General features: G+C 37.9%; 1 protein-coding gene across 1 annotated transcript in view; it reads right to left on the bottom strand.

The window, feature by feature from the left end:
- The window catches only part of FAF1 (Fas (TNFRSF6) associated factor 1), a 171905-nt gene that overhangs the window by 2177 nt on the left and 153207 nt on the right, over nucleotides 1-16521 (bottom strand). Inside the window, exons 16-18 of the mRNA XM_009884628.1 lie at nucleotides 16249-16329; nucleotides 15763-15840; nucleotides 11439-11654 (exon numbers count right to left, since the gene is read on the bottom strand). Of these exons, the coding sequence (XP_009882930.1) occupies nucleotides 11439-11654; nucleotides 15763-15840; nucleotides 16249-16329 (375 nt within the window). The remainder of the gene's footprint in view (nucleotides 1-11438; nucleotides 11655-15762; nucleotides 15841-16248; nucleotides 16330-16521) is intronic.

Below are 16521 nucleotides of genomic sequence, written 5' to 3'. Positions count from 1 at the left end.
TTCCTGCACAAATGCTGCTTAAATTATTGAAAGGTTATTATCTTAGAAAGCAAACCTGTTATGTAAAAAACAGCCAAAGTAGTGCATTTAAGTTTGTGATTACAGAAGTATGCTAATTAAGTATCTTGTTGCATTTTTAAATGTTTTGGTATTCTGCTACAGTCCACTATGGCACAGAGGCACAAAAAGTGAGGTAAGTCGGGGTCTCTGCAATTCACAGCACATGAGGTACTGTGCACCTGAGAAGCAATTTTCCTTCTTTGTAGCTCTAGCCAGTATCTAATTAGGCCTCTCTGTTTTCAAGTCCTGCAACCTCTGTTTGCAAGAAAAGCTCAGAAAGACAGAACAAGTCTCCTCTACATTTGGGAAAAAAAATAAATCTGAAAAGCAAGCCTAGGCAATGAACACAACCTTCCAGACGGTAACAATATGGAAACCTATTATTTACTGGAGTGTAATTCAAGATATATAGTCTAGTCTAAACTCCGAGAGTCGCAAACTTCAAGTACCTTAAATAATAACAAGGCATGAGGTCCCTTCCTCAAGGTCTTCGTGCTTAGGTTAGCTAAAAGCATTGTGGAGTACCTGCTGCAAAAGGACTGTGCAGCTTTTCACCATAATTTCAGTGTGCTGCTTAATTCACTGAGGGACAGCAGAGTTTGCAAATGTTTACACCATTACCCAATTAACTAACAATATGGCTCCTACATCTGTCAACAAACAAAGCTGTTGTTGCTTTGTTTTAGCTCCTTGGCATTTTCTGTTCATATGGGTCGCCATTGTACTTAATTATCACACCATAACCCTTCTGCAGCTTCTACTTTGTTATTTGTGGTTTGTAAATATGTTGTTTACTACGAAGAATAGAAGCCTTATTAGTGAACACATCTCCTACCAAAAGAAATGGTTTCTCTTGTAAATATATGAAATATGAGACCTAAGATGCTTTGTAACTTCCGGCATTTTAAAACAGAATTAGAAACCAAAGAATGATATATAACAGAGACCCAAGGACCCTGGAAGAGCTGTGGCCTGCGAAGGTGTGTCCAATGTAGTGGTTTAATGTATTTTATTCACTTAAATAAATGTACCTGAATTATTTCATAATGCAAAGTATTATAATACCTTCATATTTAAATCTGTGTCCCTTGGTTCATTACCATTGGGATAAATTCTGGAGTCCACTTCAGTGCTGGCAATCCTCTGCTCCGACGGCATTGCACGGCGCTCTTTTCCCAACAGCCCTGCACATTACGTAACTTGTATTGCCCCAAACCCATACACCTTTATTATGTAAAGATTTTTGTGCGTGTTGTTGGCAATTACCCAAGAAATGATTTAAGCATGTGTTTATATACTGTATCCGATTTGATCCTGTTGAACCCAACGCGATTACATAGGTACCCATGTGGTGAAATCAACGCTTCCTTAATTAAGGTTGCAAAATTCACCAAATTAAGCATTCGGCATTTGTTAAAGGCCTAAACAAATGCTAAAAGCGTAGTGTTTCTCTCTCTTTTCAAGTCCTACAATATCTGACTTTCTCCCAGTCACATGCACGCATTCTAAGAGTCCACTCATATGTCGCATGGTGACACCAGCCGATGAGGTGAATGTATTTTTAAAATATATTTTGCAGTTTTGCTAAGGTGAGTATTTTATCATGAAATGTAAACTAAAGCCCCTTAAAAAGGGGCTCTAAGCTGTTCCAAATGTACATAGCGAGGAGGGTGGCAGAGGAAGGACAGAATGTTCAGATACTAAGAGAGTATAACTGAAGAGACAGCAAAATTACTAATATTCAAGCTCACAGCACAGAATTCTGTCGAATAATACGCACGCGCACCCAGGGCTGTCCCAAAGCCAAAGCAGACGCTGCCCTGGGAGTTTTCATCCACAGGCAAATTACCTTCTATGCAAACTTCAACACTCGCCTCTCTTCAGGGAAGGCTCTCTACCGACACGACCAGAGGGCGGTAACAGGACCTTATTTCTGTCAGTGTGAGGTCTTGCCATTGAGCTGTGATATTTTTCACTTTCACTGAAACAGGTTTGAGTTGGTAAGAGACTACTTCTCTTGCTGCTATGGATACACTTTTACAGGACCATACGCTTCGGTGCACTGGAGCCGACACTGCGCTATGTAACTGATGTTGGTTTGGTGCACAGGAAATTTATTATTTTAACAGGTATTTGTTTAAATTAGTTCTGTGGTAATTATTTCAAGTAAGCACTAGCTAGTTGGTTTGAAGTACTTCTGCAGCACTTTGAAGTTTGAGGGATTTAAGGTGCGCAAAACCAAAAGATAGTAACGTTAACTCTTGTAATTCTCCTGTAAGAACATAGTAGCTACTTAAACACTTTATTCTGAATAAATTCCTTGGGTTTCTTAATGACCCAATAATAAAAATCAGTAGTAGCTTAAACAACATTTTAATACATTTTTGTAGCAAAGTCTTTTTCCTTCTGCAATAATTTTTGTATTATTTCTATCTTCACTTTTGCTGACCTATCTGTTCTATAACACATTCACATCCTGAACAGCTGTACCATTTCAAAGGTGTGGTTCCTTACCCTCCCTAACTCTGCAGGGAAAAGATAAATAAAAAAAAATGGCTTAATGCCCAGGAAGGTCATTTAAAAGCAAAGAATTGAATACACAATTATTATGACACTTACACAAGCAGTAAATATCACACCCTTCACCTTTCTCTACACCCTAGGACAAGGATCTGATTCCCGAGTAGCACAGCCTCTGCACCACTTACACACGCATGAATACATTTAATGAATCTAACGGACAAAGAGTTCTTTTACTCTCTTTCCTAATCCTCCTAAAGTATAAATGCAATAGAAATTACTTAAAGGCACACCTGGTAAAGAACTAGATCTGTTTAAAAAAACCTATATTTTCAGAATGACACACGAACAAATACAGTGAATCCTTTCTACCTATTGAAATATCTATGGGTTATACGGATAATATGCTCAACTTGATCAACAAACAAAAGTAGGGGTACTTTATAGAGGTATATGCAATTAGAGAATAAACTTGGAGATAATTTACATCTGAACTGAAGAAAGCCATCACAAATAAGGAAAAATATATCACAGTAAAAGACTTCTACTCTTGTTCTAAGTACACAGCTTTGATCCACATGTCATGCTCATCTTATTTCTTTGAAGAGATTTTCTCAAAACAGTATTTTAGATTAAGCGTGTTTTAAAAATACATTTACTGAGCAAAGTAACATATTGATAAAACAGAATGTTGTGATGTTACATCCTCTACTTTGAGCACACTTTCCACTGTCTTAGAAAGGCTGTGCAGCTCTCCGAGATACCTGAGATCCCACCAATCTTTACATAGTGCAAATATTCATTGAATTAACATAATTTACATCGGAAAAGAATCTGCTGCGTAGATTTTACTCAGTGAAAGCTTATAAACCTGACTTGCATTACTTGCCTTTTTAGACAGTAAATTAAGATAACAACTGTGTTCTCCTCTGTTTTACAAAATACTAAGCATGGCAGGACAGTGTAAGCGGTGAGGATAAGCCCCAACCCAGTGTTGCTGTATGTGCACCGTGACGCCTGCACTATCTGGTGCTTTTTAGAAGTCTAACATTATGAATTCACAATTCTACATGAAAATTTGTTTTTTTAAATTGGTAAAATTACCTCATGCTTGTGGAACAAAGCTTAAAAAACTACAAACACTAATCATTCTCGCACCAAACTAAATACAATCACAGGTGTTAATTAGGTTTAAAAAAAAACAAACAGATTTTTACCCAAATCCTATGACTTTTTAACAGTGGACTGTAGAAGAAATATATAAATAGAGTATCTACTTTATACTATTATATATAATTAGAGTTTATCTACTGTCCAGTAAAAGACGTTGGGAAACGCTGTGTACAGCAGTTCCACTTGGGCAGCTCTGAGGTAGTTCTGTGCTTCTTTTTAGCTCACAATCTGAAATGTCGTTTAGTGATCAGTACTCCCCCAAAATAGGGCCAAAATATATCCAGCTACTAACATGACTGAAAATCTGTCCTGTATTTATTTCTAAGAATTAATCTCACTGAAAAATCTCTACAAAAAGGCTGCAACTTCCTTGGGCCTTTCAAACACCTCATTTTCAATGACAAAATAGCAAATACACTTTTTCATTTTGGCAGGAGGAGTGAAAACACAAAAGTATTTCAATTAATTAGAGCCTCTTTCAATAATATAACTTTTGCTGATGTGTTATCGGTGGTGCTGAGGCAGGACACGAGCTGCCTTATACGTTGACAGCAAGAAGTCGAAGTTCGCGTCAGTCAGAGTTATCTGCAGGTACTGAACAAGACGATGCTGGTCCCAACAGTGCCAACGACTCCGAGACTGGAGGACCTCAGATGCTGAGGGAAGAGGAAGGTGCTGTAAAGCTCTCCTCAGATTCTTTCTGCTTTCCTCCCTTCCTTCCTTCTGGTTTCAAATCTTTGATCTATTCAGGAATTCTTTGTGTGGTTTCTTGGAAAAAGAGTAGCCGACAGAATACCCTGGAACGTGTCTTTTCCTGACAGAGGACCTGCGGGCAGAAGAGCTCTATCTCCCGCTCCTTCACACTATTTACTTTCAGCTTTCTTGCTGAGTAGAGAAAAGGTTTAAGTACTGGCATTTACAGATGAGAGCATTTGTATGCTAAGCATCCTTTCTGCTGTGCCGAGGAGCAAAACAGTCCATTGCTTGTGGGCACTGCTGCCAGTGTGCTTATATCGAACTAACAATTATTCGTGTATTTAATTATTTTAAAACGTGCTAGCTACAGAGAAGAAAGAGAATGTCCCCAGAAATACTACAGCTTTCACTGTGGATATCGACGGTGAGGTGAAAGGAAGCAGAGAGCCACATCTTCTGGAAGTTTGGAAACATATAAATGCATTTAGTGCTCCAAATGAGCTGCAAGAACTTTGCTTTGTGCACATCCCAAAGGGGAATGGATGTGAACACAGTCACTCACAGGAGAACGATCCCGGATTGGATTCACGTGCACTTAATTATAACTGCATGGAAAAACAATCCAAAAGGATTTTTATCACAAGTTCAAAGGATTAAGATGTTCAGGTACCACAATGATATCTACAGTATAACATTGTGATTGGTAGGTAGGTAAATAGAATAAAAAGCACGCCTAAGACTGCTTTGGTGATTTAGTCTGATGTATTACTTATGCAATTACCAAAACAGCAGGAGATCATTAAATTTTCTGGTATCCAGACACAGCATTCTTAGTATCATACTATTACAAAGGCTCTTTATTGGTATTTTATCATTACATTTTCTTCCTACGAGGGGAAAAAACCCAACAAGATTGACATTTAAGCACAAGTTCTGGGAAAAATGTACAAAATATTGTAAGCTGGATAAGTTTACGCTGGATAATGCCATATGCAACAGCAAAGCTCTGCAGCTTAACTAAGGCATCTTCCTGTGAACAATAACACGCCTCCCCCGAAATAAATGTTTTGTAAAATGGGGCAGCGCTGAATAAAAGAACACTTTTGGTCAGAGGGATGTGCTTGGGTGGAATATATTAATCACATGGTTGGTGTTAGTCATTGGGTTAACTAATGAGGATGACTCAACTGAGAGTTCACATACCGCATTGAGTATTCAGCGTTGTGGTGAATGCTTGCTTACTTTAGTGAGTCTTAAGTAAAATAGCTCATCTGAAATGCACACCTATTTCCTGAAGTTGGTTAAACATTCCCCGTATTCAAATAGAGCTGTTGGAAGAGCCCAGAAACTATATTGACCTATAGAATGTAATTCTATTTCTTTTTAAAATAAGCTTACCTCTGCCAGAGGAGGAAGACATTCTCTTCCATCTCCTTTCAGTGACTTGATACATGATGAGCTTTAATCTTTCTCTTTGGATATCATAGTTACTTATACAAAGCCACCAGGTCTGAAAAGACAGATCAGGTCTGTCTTTCTTGGAAGAAAACATTATGAAAAATCCTTCTGTAACACTTACAGAATCTTTCACTGCCTATATGGAAATTATATTTCCACAAAAATAAACATTACATTTCAAGAAGCAAAAAATCTACTCAATATTCTCTAAAGTTCTGCCATTGAGTTCCGTAGGGTAAGAACATCACCTACTCCTTTTGTAGGTGCTGACCGAAAGACTGTGATACAATTCTCTGTGAGCAACAAAGATGTTACAAGCAATAAAACCTCGGGGCTGCAAATGCTTCAGTGTTCTGGCTGCAATGATACGCGGTCCGCTCCTCTTGCATTCAAGGCTCATCAGTCCAATCGTTCCACTGTTACAAGTCATCAGGAAGAACGAGCAGAAATCACGCTTCTAAAGAGGCATGGGAACATGCTAGGCTGGTATGGCTAATTTGCTTAACCAACTTCTCAGTGTCTTAACTAAACTAAACATAACTGCTTGAATAAATAAAATAACAATGTATCCTGAAAAGAGAGTAAAGACAAGGGCAGGTAGTATTGACTTAAGGACAGTTGTAAATGACAAAAGGAGGGATGTCTACCTTTGTAGGTGGTTGTGGCCTTGTGTAAACTAGATCAGAGCTGATAAACACATGCCACCATCAGATCTATGTTGAGCTGAAAATTTTTAAATTATGTGAATTAAACCAGATGAGTACCAGTATGTAGCAGGAAATACAAATACCAGTAACTGAAATGACCGGAAAAATTACATGGCTCATATGTTAAATTTTCCTTGAACTTACAAAAACATTGTCAAATTTTTTGAACATATCAGAAAAATATTTCATTCATCTGAAATCGTCCTTTGCCATAAAGCAGATATTCAAGCCAGTTTCTTGATTTATGTGAAGTTACTAAAAGGGCTATTGGGTATAACCCCAACACTGCAGGAATCCTTTCTTACAGTAACATCTTTTGTCCATCTTTCTATCAAGATGATCATTAGGAGAAAGAATGTTAAAAGCCAGGGATGGTCCTGGACATATAGCTCTTCCATGAACTATTTAAAGAGTTTAAACACCACCTAATGCATTTAAAAGTAGGTTATTTGAAGGAAGTAGTTTGCACTGGGTGAAATGCAGAATAATCCTTACAAAGAACGGCTTCTAGAACTGAGACACAAAATCGCCAAACTGTCTGGCATAGCACCACAGGGATCACGCTCTGACATTACCCTTCTGAGAACATCAGAGGATCATTACCTGCTCAGATGACTACGTGCGCTGAGTGCTGCAGCTAAACTAACTGTCCTGTGGTGTTATTTTCACCACTGTGGGTGTCAAAGAGGATGACTCCTGCCAGAGCACAGGAATGAATGATCACATTTGGGTTTGGAGGAATATCTTACTCTATACTCCCATAAAATATTAAGAATGGTCTGGCCCTAAATTTACTGAAAGCTGGATCTTAACTAGTTTAAATTGACATGCAATTTGAGTTAAATTTATTTTCTGCCCTTTCAAGGGAGACAGATTTTTTGTTTCTGTTTATTTAAACTGCTGTTGAAATTGGTTAATTAAAAGGATTTAAAAAATCTTAATACTCTAAACAGAGCAAACTGGTTCTGAATTATTAAGCAACATTTTAGATGCATTTAAATAACCTTAAGTGACTTAACTGCCACCTGATCCTAAGCTGTGGCTCAGAAAAATAAAATGTGAAATACTGTAGAAGTCTTGGCTTCCAGATACAGTAAATAAAGAGCTTAAGTCTGTAATACCCTGTCTGCAAAAGGCATACTCTCAAATACGAAACTAATGCTCCACCCTAAGCAGAAATGAGCAGAATAAATTGTAGATTGCAATTTCGATTTTTCAGAAGAAATTAAGAAATTCAGTCTTTCCAAAACAGTCTTTCAAAAGAGAGAGCATGCCAGGACCTCCCTTTCTGACAGATACCATGAAACGTTCACAAACATACCATTAACCCCAGTAGGGTGGCCGAAGTCCCCTTGGGGTAAGTTTGTTGGGCACATTCCTCCTGTAGTGTCAGCTAGACATGGTACACTTCAGCATCTTGCCTGAAGTGTGGTGAAATGCCCAGTCCATAAGATGTTAAAGAGTTTTAGGAAGACTTCTGCAGATCACCACCACAGAAGGAAGTGAGGAACTGATCCTCCGGGAGGTCTGCAGGGAGAAGGTGGATCTTGCAGCTGGCAGACCAAGAGGACTACTGAAATTAGTGCTTGGAAAGGCTTTTAAGAGAAAGGGACTTCAAAGAAATACTGAATGAGAAGGCTGACTGATCATGCTAATATGCTTAGGGAAAGCTCGTTTTGTTTTGTTATAGTTAAATGCATTTTGAAGATTAGAGCAATTCTTGGAAGAAAAGGAACTATAATTCTAAAATCAGCACATACATTTAAATAGCGCACACATTTGCTTCCATAAAGCCTTTGCAGGTGCATTTAAGAATAACGCAAAGAACTTATAATGCAGCTTTTCACTCCGAAATATGTGCTTGCCCAACATTTTCCAAGTTAGAGGTACAAGTTACCAGCAGACACAGGTTCCCCTGTGTGATACACACTTGTTGGTACGGTACACAGTGCTGCCTCGGTTAAGGTACTGGGAGAGGAGGTGGTTAATATCTCATTTCAGCGCTAGAAGAAAGAACAACACCGTCGGTGACAAAGACCCAATAACAAGTTACTGCATGTGCTTAACTGCTTTGGAATGTCACTGCTGCTTTAAAATCTACAAGTAGTGTCTGGAAAAGGTTAATCTGTGTATTTACTCATGTGTAGAAGTTTGTATTTACAGTAGGGTTATGATACCAACTTTAAGTTAGCTAAGGATATCTGTGTAAGCAACTGGAACATAGAACTAAGAACTAATGAATTTTTATTTACCAAAGTAGTAAAAATACTTAAACAACAGTGTATCAGGACTGATGGCTTTGAAAAGCAGGTAAAAATGGTCTAAAGTTTATTACAAGGAAATGATGATTTGGTTGATGATAATCCCCTTTTTTCAATTTCAATAAGACAGAAACACTTTCGGGGGTGACTATATTACTGTAATACAGATTAGGACAGAAGAAAAAAATACTAACTTGAGATGACATGTTTTCATCTTATTGCAGCAAAAACTCCAGCAAAGTAATTCTGGTACTTTCAAACATATTTTTTTTCCAAAAACGTTATGTATAGTTTAAATACCAACAGACATTTTAAATGCTATTGTTATCTGAAGCACAAGCATCCTAAGTGCTCTCTTCTCATTGTGCAGATCTCAGTGGATGTTTGTGATACATACCATATAGCAGAAGGGTCTCGACAACTTACAGTGTATTTTTAAGAGACTATAGACCACAAAGCCTGAGGCAACGAATATCCGCTTTTACTGTACTCCCAAGGCATTCATCAATGACTTTTTTTTTTTTTTTTTTAAAATCTGTCTATGGAGTTGCACATTTCCAACTTTCCTAACCTGGGGACCATGGCAGATGTCATTTATAGTTCTCAATGGTTAGCAAACCCCCGGGGATTATTTTTTGTCTGTTGTAGCTCTGGTGGTCACAATGGCAACCGGATTCATACACAGCCACTGAGTCAATCGGCATGAATCATTTATGTGACTCCTCATACATGGCATTATTAGGTTGGAATCACAGAAAAAAAGATGACAGGGTCTTTGCTTCCCATGCAACAGACCAACGGCTCTGTGTCCTGCCGTTAAATTCTCCTTTCTTTGCCTCAGCGTTTTCTCCCTGGCAGTTTCACAAACGTACTGAAAATACCAGCCTGTTCTAATTTAGTGGTCTCTTTTCTTCTTTTCTGCTTCTTTTTTGGTTTGTTCTTATGCGAGTCCTCTGATCAATTTTTGAGTTTGTTACAGAGGACTATAATTAATAATGATGATGATGTGAGAAACAGCCAGTCTGAAGTGCAAAACAAATGTAAAAAGTTAGAGTGATATACTCGTAGGTTTTTTTATATTAAATATGTACTAAGACATAAATGTGTTACAGGTAGGGAGGTATGACTTGCAGAATAAAATATATGAAAACATTGTTTAGACTGTAACAGACTGTTTTTCTTCTGTCAGTAATCCTGGAAACATAGATGACTTCTAGTCTCTGGTTCCACTGGAAATGATATTACATGCTTAAGGAGTGAAGTTAATTAGTGACTAATGAGATTCCTTAAATGCTGCTTTTCAGTCTGACAGATTAGGATTCACCATACAAGACAAGGTGGAAGAAAAGCTGTAAGCACTACAATCCTGTTCACCAAGTTACAGCAAAAATTGGTCAGAAATCACATCCACTCTCCAGGCTGCATGCTTGATAAGGACATTATTTTTTTCCTCTTTGGAGTACTTACAAATAAGATGACAAAGCAAGGGGTATCTGTTACAAAACAGTACTGTAAACTCACTGATCAGAGCCTTATTCCTAATAAACCTCCTCCAGGGGCAGTGATGGGAAACAAAACGGAAAAGCAACCCAAGTTACTGAGCAACTTTGATGAAAAATGGCTTAACCGGTCACCTGGAGATGCCCCCAGCAAACAAAACCCACTGCTGCCCCTACTCGTGTGCAGTACTGAGGCAGCATGGCAAAAAAGCTGCCGAGCTTCACCCATCACTGCTCGGCTCTGCACTGTCATCTCTGTAGCGCCCATTACCTTCACCTTTTATGCACGGCCCCAGGTAATTGCTGCACAGTTGGACCCACTGACTTTTACCTTTGCTGTAACAACGGCTAGATAAGAAATTAAAGTTAAGTTGTAATACAGCAGAAAACATATAGGTATATTTTCAAAGAAACTTAGTAGCCAGCACGTAAATATCTGTTGAAAAATCAACAGAATTTAAGTGGCTTTTGTCAGCAGTAAGCAGTATTGATTTTGAAAATCAGTCACAGCAGGTACATCATTAGAATTTCAAGGTAGGAGATATAAATGATAATTTACTGGTATTATGTAACAGGTGGATGAATAATTTATTAGAATGTACTGATTAGCTCATAACTGTACACTATCTGACACTGAGCCTTCCTTGCTCATAACATAAAATTACATCAAAATGGCAAAACCAGAAAGATCAGAAGTACCAGCCCATAACAGACCTAAACAGTGTACTAATATCAACGTGGCTTCCTTCGAAACAGGACATGAGCGATGCTGGCTCAGCACATTCCAGCAGTTTTCACTGAATACAGTCCACAATTTGTCTGTTTCAGAAATGCAAGATTTTTTTTTTACAATGTCACTGGAAACAGATTTCGCAACACAGTTTTGTACGGAAGGTACGATAGCATCGGTAGGTTAGCACCTGGCTTGCTTACAGCCAGAGAGCTTGGCAGCACTCTGACCTGTTCAGGCGTATCTTTGACCTTCTACGCTGTAACATACTGATCATGTAAAACACGGGAGTAAGAAGTAGTGATAGTTATTCCTGAAAGGCACGTTTACTCACATCTCTCCTCGGAAAGGTGCCCAGCAGCTTGTACTCCTCCCAAGGATATCCCTTGGAAGCTACAAAATCAAAGACAACCTGCAGCTTGCTGCTGGCCAGGAAACGTCGCTCAAAGAATTCTCCGCTGGGCGTCCGAATACGCAGTTTACTGACAGACTCGGTGCTCTCCTCTTTCGGTTCGGGAGGCAAAGACTGCTCAAGAGAGAGCCTGATAGCCTGAGGAAGGAAAAATAACCATTTAGGTTGCAATGCTCGCAACAGAAGCAAAGGACAGCAAGCTTTTCTTTTTATTTCTTCTAGAACTTCGAGACGTGCACAGTGCTCCAGAGCCATAGCTGTGCTTTTTATCTCAATGACAAAATAATTTTTATTCATTCCTTAATAACAGCCCACCAGACAACTAATTAAAATAAATCCTTCTTTCTAACACATATTATTAGGTCTACAGTTAATGCACGATGGGAATAAGTAATTTAATCATTTGGCAGGAAGCCTTGGAAAAAAATTGAATGAGAGAATAATTGTCAAGTGGCCAATTGCTTCCTTAAAGGGTATAAATTAAAAGGCAGTAGAAGTATTTCTTTAAATGCATTTATCAAATTGCCTTCCTCTTGCACAGAGTAATTGACCATTTGCAGCAAAGACAAGACTCTTAGTGGCAGTTCAGAGTAAAAAGAAATATATGCAGGAGATTTACTATAAATAAACTAAAACGCTGTTAAAAGACATAATTAAAAATATCATGAAAGTACATTAGATACATAGAGTGCACATAAAAGTAGGAATAGTCAGAGAAGAAAACTGGGGAGACAGAAATGGGAGCTTTAAGATTTAAAGCAAGCAATTATTGTTATTATTTGCAAGAAGATGGTTCCAAGCACAGGTGTGTGCATTTTCTGCAACAACTTGCATGAGATCAGCTCCAAAACTGCGCTGACATTACATGTCTGAAAATGTGTATGATCGCCCTCCTGCTAACGTTGTGTACGCTGCTGATGTCAAGGTTTTAAGGGCAGGAGCCCCGTCTGTGTTCTCTGTTCTCAGCCTCTGGGAGCTACTACAACACCAATACCTTGACCAGAAGTTCTTTTTTAAAAATTGATGCCTGATATCAGACTGCTGAAGGAGGTGGGCTTGCTTTTCGAGGGTACTGAGTGCTGTCGGTACTCATGGACAGGCACTGGCATCTGTTAAAAATTAGCCCACGCTTAGAAAGCAGCCTTGTTATAGGGTCACCTCACTTAAGGCAGCAGTTAATGAGAATGTCAATGAATGGAAGAAGCAGCTTTATCACACTGCCTCTCCCAAAATACGCCTAAAAGACAATTTTCCAAACTGAAGAGGCACTTGGGCAGGGATTTAAGCAGATTTTCAAGGAACGTTCAAGATACACAGTTGCTATTTGCGCCTTTGAAAACCTCCCCAAGGTCATTTAGTAACAGAAACTGATGGAGGACGATTACATTAAAGAGAAAGGACTGGGCAGAAGCAAGATTACGAAGGCTTTTAAATAGTCTACTTCTTACACACGAACCTCTGAGCAAATTATATCTCAGTATAAATATTTATACATAGAACTTGAGTTCATTTTCGCTCATCTACTATGAGATTATATTTTAAATAGATTCTATTTTAATTTTCTCTCTCTCCATTCTCAACCACCTGCTTACTATCTTTCTGTTTTGACATTTCCCCACACAGTATAACAACAGATGCTACATTATTTACTGAACCCAATCAATTATATTATAGAAAAATAAACAACAGTAGCTCATTAGAGCTCTTTTCTTTGTGCAAAGAGTGCGTCGCTCCCCAAAGTAACTAGTCTCCAAGGCTTCAACATAAAATGGCAATTTACAATGGATATTCTGTACCAGCAAACCAAGTCAGAAAACAACGATGTGATGGATCACATTAATAACTCTTGGACATGAACAAGCAATTTCAGTTTGTTGATAAAAAGATGTTCAGTATGTGAATAGCTCAATAGTCAGATTTCAAATATACGAGCTGAACATAAAGCCCCCTCTGTAAGCAAACACTGTTGCAGAACAATTCAGTATAAGTAATCCGTATACTTGAAAATGGGGAGTGTTAGTAAACATTATTGTTAAAATCCCTTTTGTTCTACTAAGCAAACAGATCCTATTATTTTCATTACTGCACTCTACATTAAAACAGGGAAGCCCAGGTAGATTTTGATAACATGGACCAATCTTGTAGCCTTCGCATAAGATGACAATTTCCAAAAGGCCCAGGTATCAGACAAGGTTCAGGAGCAGATACAATAAAGCAGAATGACTTATTCTTTCTATGCATGCAAAATTACTTTAAAAAAGAAAAAAAATACTTCTTGCTTGAATCTGAGTCTGAGCTGATTGTTCAAGGGTCTTGCTACAGTACTGATTTAGTTCAGTTACTGTTAACCTCACAGAATTGCCATCTTACAGTTATTCTGGACACAATTCTCACAGTCCAGTTTTGTGCGTTGCTCCTTCAGTTGTGCTTTAGCTGCCGTTCTTGGCTCATGTTAACAACAGGAGCTAAATAAGTCATCAAATACTGTAGGGTAAGACAGAAGAAGTGGACTGCATCTTTCCCAAACCACTGAATACTACTGCTTGGACTGAATTTATTATTTACAACGCAGTACTGTTTAAAAGGTTCTTGAATGCTTAAAATGGTTCAGGTTTTTTAATGCAATTATCTTGGTCAAAATATATATATGCAAATGCATTGCTCATACAGTTTGTTTATTTGGTTTATCTCAGGGAATAATAAATGTGTTCATACCCAACTTTTTTTGCAGTTGTATAATGCATTTTTTTCATACATCAGCAAAGTACACAAGACTGAAATGTCAAGTATACATTTAAGTCACATGTAGGGGGGGAATAAGCAAGACTGTGATTTATCAGGATTCCATGAGTTCCAAGGACTTTAAGTAAGTGGAGAATCAAATAAGAATATAATTCCAAATTTCAGATCTCCATAATCCATGAGAGTCAAAGCAAAGAAGTTACATTAAATCCCCCCAAAACATTGGAACTCTGATTTTTTTATATAAATGAATAAATATTTGTAATACTTATACTGTATTTATATTTTACATAATACTGGAAGCATACTCAGGAAATAGATATTTAATAGAGATGCTGATATAGCTTTGTATTCATTAGCAACTTTCTCACAGAATCTTACATGCCTCGAAGTCAGAGGACAACCCCCAATCAACTCTGATTTCAGTCAAGACATTTATACGTGAATATCACTTTTATTCTGAACATTTTATTCAAGTGTTTCAAAATCCTTTTCAAGTATCAGCTGTGTTTCACAGCAGTTCTGCAAGGACTTATATTTCAAGAACTTCACAGAACAGATGGAAATATTTTAATGACTAGTCTATTTTACCTGTCCTTTGAAATGTGGTGGGACTTCAGGGGAAGAAACATGTCTTTTTACAATATTTTGTATTTGCCAGGAGGTGAAAAAGAGAGGAAGTCACTAATATAAGTAAATTTGTGTACATGATGCTTTACGTAAATAACTACATAGACACACAGCTAGGACAGGAGCTAGCCTAGATCCTGAAAGAGGCTGCAAAGACCCGTCTCTGACAGGTACTGGGGCCCTCACAATCTACAAAATTGAGATAATCTACAAAATAACGGAGTTTGGGGAACAGTACTCCTCACAGCACATGGTTTCTATTTTCTTATAGAGGTCCAGACATAAAGCGTTCATTTAAACACAATTTTCTTTTTAAGGAAGGTCCTGTAGAAGACTGTTTAGAAATTTAAAAATGTACCATTAATCCATTTTTCTAGATTTTGGATTTTTTTTTCTTCACTTTTTTTTTTTTAAAAAGTGTTTTGTCTCTCAAATTAAAATTGGCAATTTGTTTGATCCGTATCACAGCTAGGCTTTGTGCTACTTCCCAGAAGAAACAAAAAGGCTCCACAGTATTATATTTTTAAAAGGAGTGCCTGCAGAAACAAGGTTAGAGGTTCCCAAAGATTCCACCATTTATGGAGCTCATTTCATGGATCTCTTGTTAGCAGGCCTATCTAATATCTGGCTGTAATTCACACCCAGATGATGTTATTGTGACCCAGATGATAGAACAGAAAAGCTATTAAACAGTGGATGAAAATGATTTAGCTGCACTATATTTTATATATGTGGTAAAAAATTAATTTAAAAAGATTATGTTCATATAAAAAGTATACTTTGACTGAAAGTTGCAATGTGTGTCGAATGAAAGTTGCAATGTCCATAAGCTTCATGAATCCAAAAAGTTTTTGGAAAAGGTAAAATATCCCACCTCACGTTCTTCCTCCTGTTCTTTCCGAATCTGTTCCAAGCGAAACTGCTCTGCCATTTCTCTTTCTTGTGCTTCCCTCTAATAAACACAAACAGCAATCACACATGTATCGACTCACTTTCCACAGCTGTGTTTAATGACGTGCATTAGCTATATAAAAGCAACGAAACTTATCGACTTTTCTGTAGAAATTAATATAAGAAATAGGACATTTATTAAGTGATCTTTTCCTGTCATTCCTTTCCCAACTTCTATTATTAAGTGGGGCCAGGACTGCTTTAGCAAAAAGATGTAGTCAAGTCTACTCCTAGTGACAGTAGCTAGTGCCATTTTATAACCGCTGAGGGCAATTATGGCTCCTACAGCAACCATCTCATCTTAAAAGCAGAGCTGAAGCCGGGCAAGTCCTCTGCACCAGAGAGATTTCACCAACTGTGGAGAGGTTCCCATCCCAACATTCGTGCTGTCACTTCACCCTGCACACACCTTTGCTCTGTCAGCCTCCAGTGATATGCGGTACGCTTCATCCTGCTCTCTTTTCACATTTTCTCTGGCTTCACGTTCATCCTAAAGAAGAAAAGAAAAGAAAACGAAAAATATCAGCAAACTGGACCAATATGATATATGTCTTTATGTTCACCAGCACTCTAACTCCAGTGACTTCAAAATATTTGAGTGCCTTATTCATCTAACTACTGCTAGAAGAAATGAGTTCAGAAATGCCTCAAGGGCAACCTTGGCTTTAAAAATTATGACTTA

Source organism: Charadrius vociferus, unplaced genomic scaffold (assembly GCF_000708025.1).
Source record: "Charadrius vociferus isolate BGI_N301 unplaced genomic scaffold, ASM70802v2 scaffold163, whole genome shotgun sequence".
NCBI lineage: Eukaryota > Metazoa > Chordata > Aves > Charadriiformes > Charadriidae > Charadrius > Charadrius vociferus.
The sequence above is the reverse complement of the archived record's forward strand: the minus strand, read 5'-3'. Positions and strand labels throughout refer to the sequence as shown.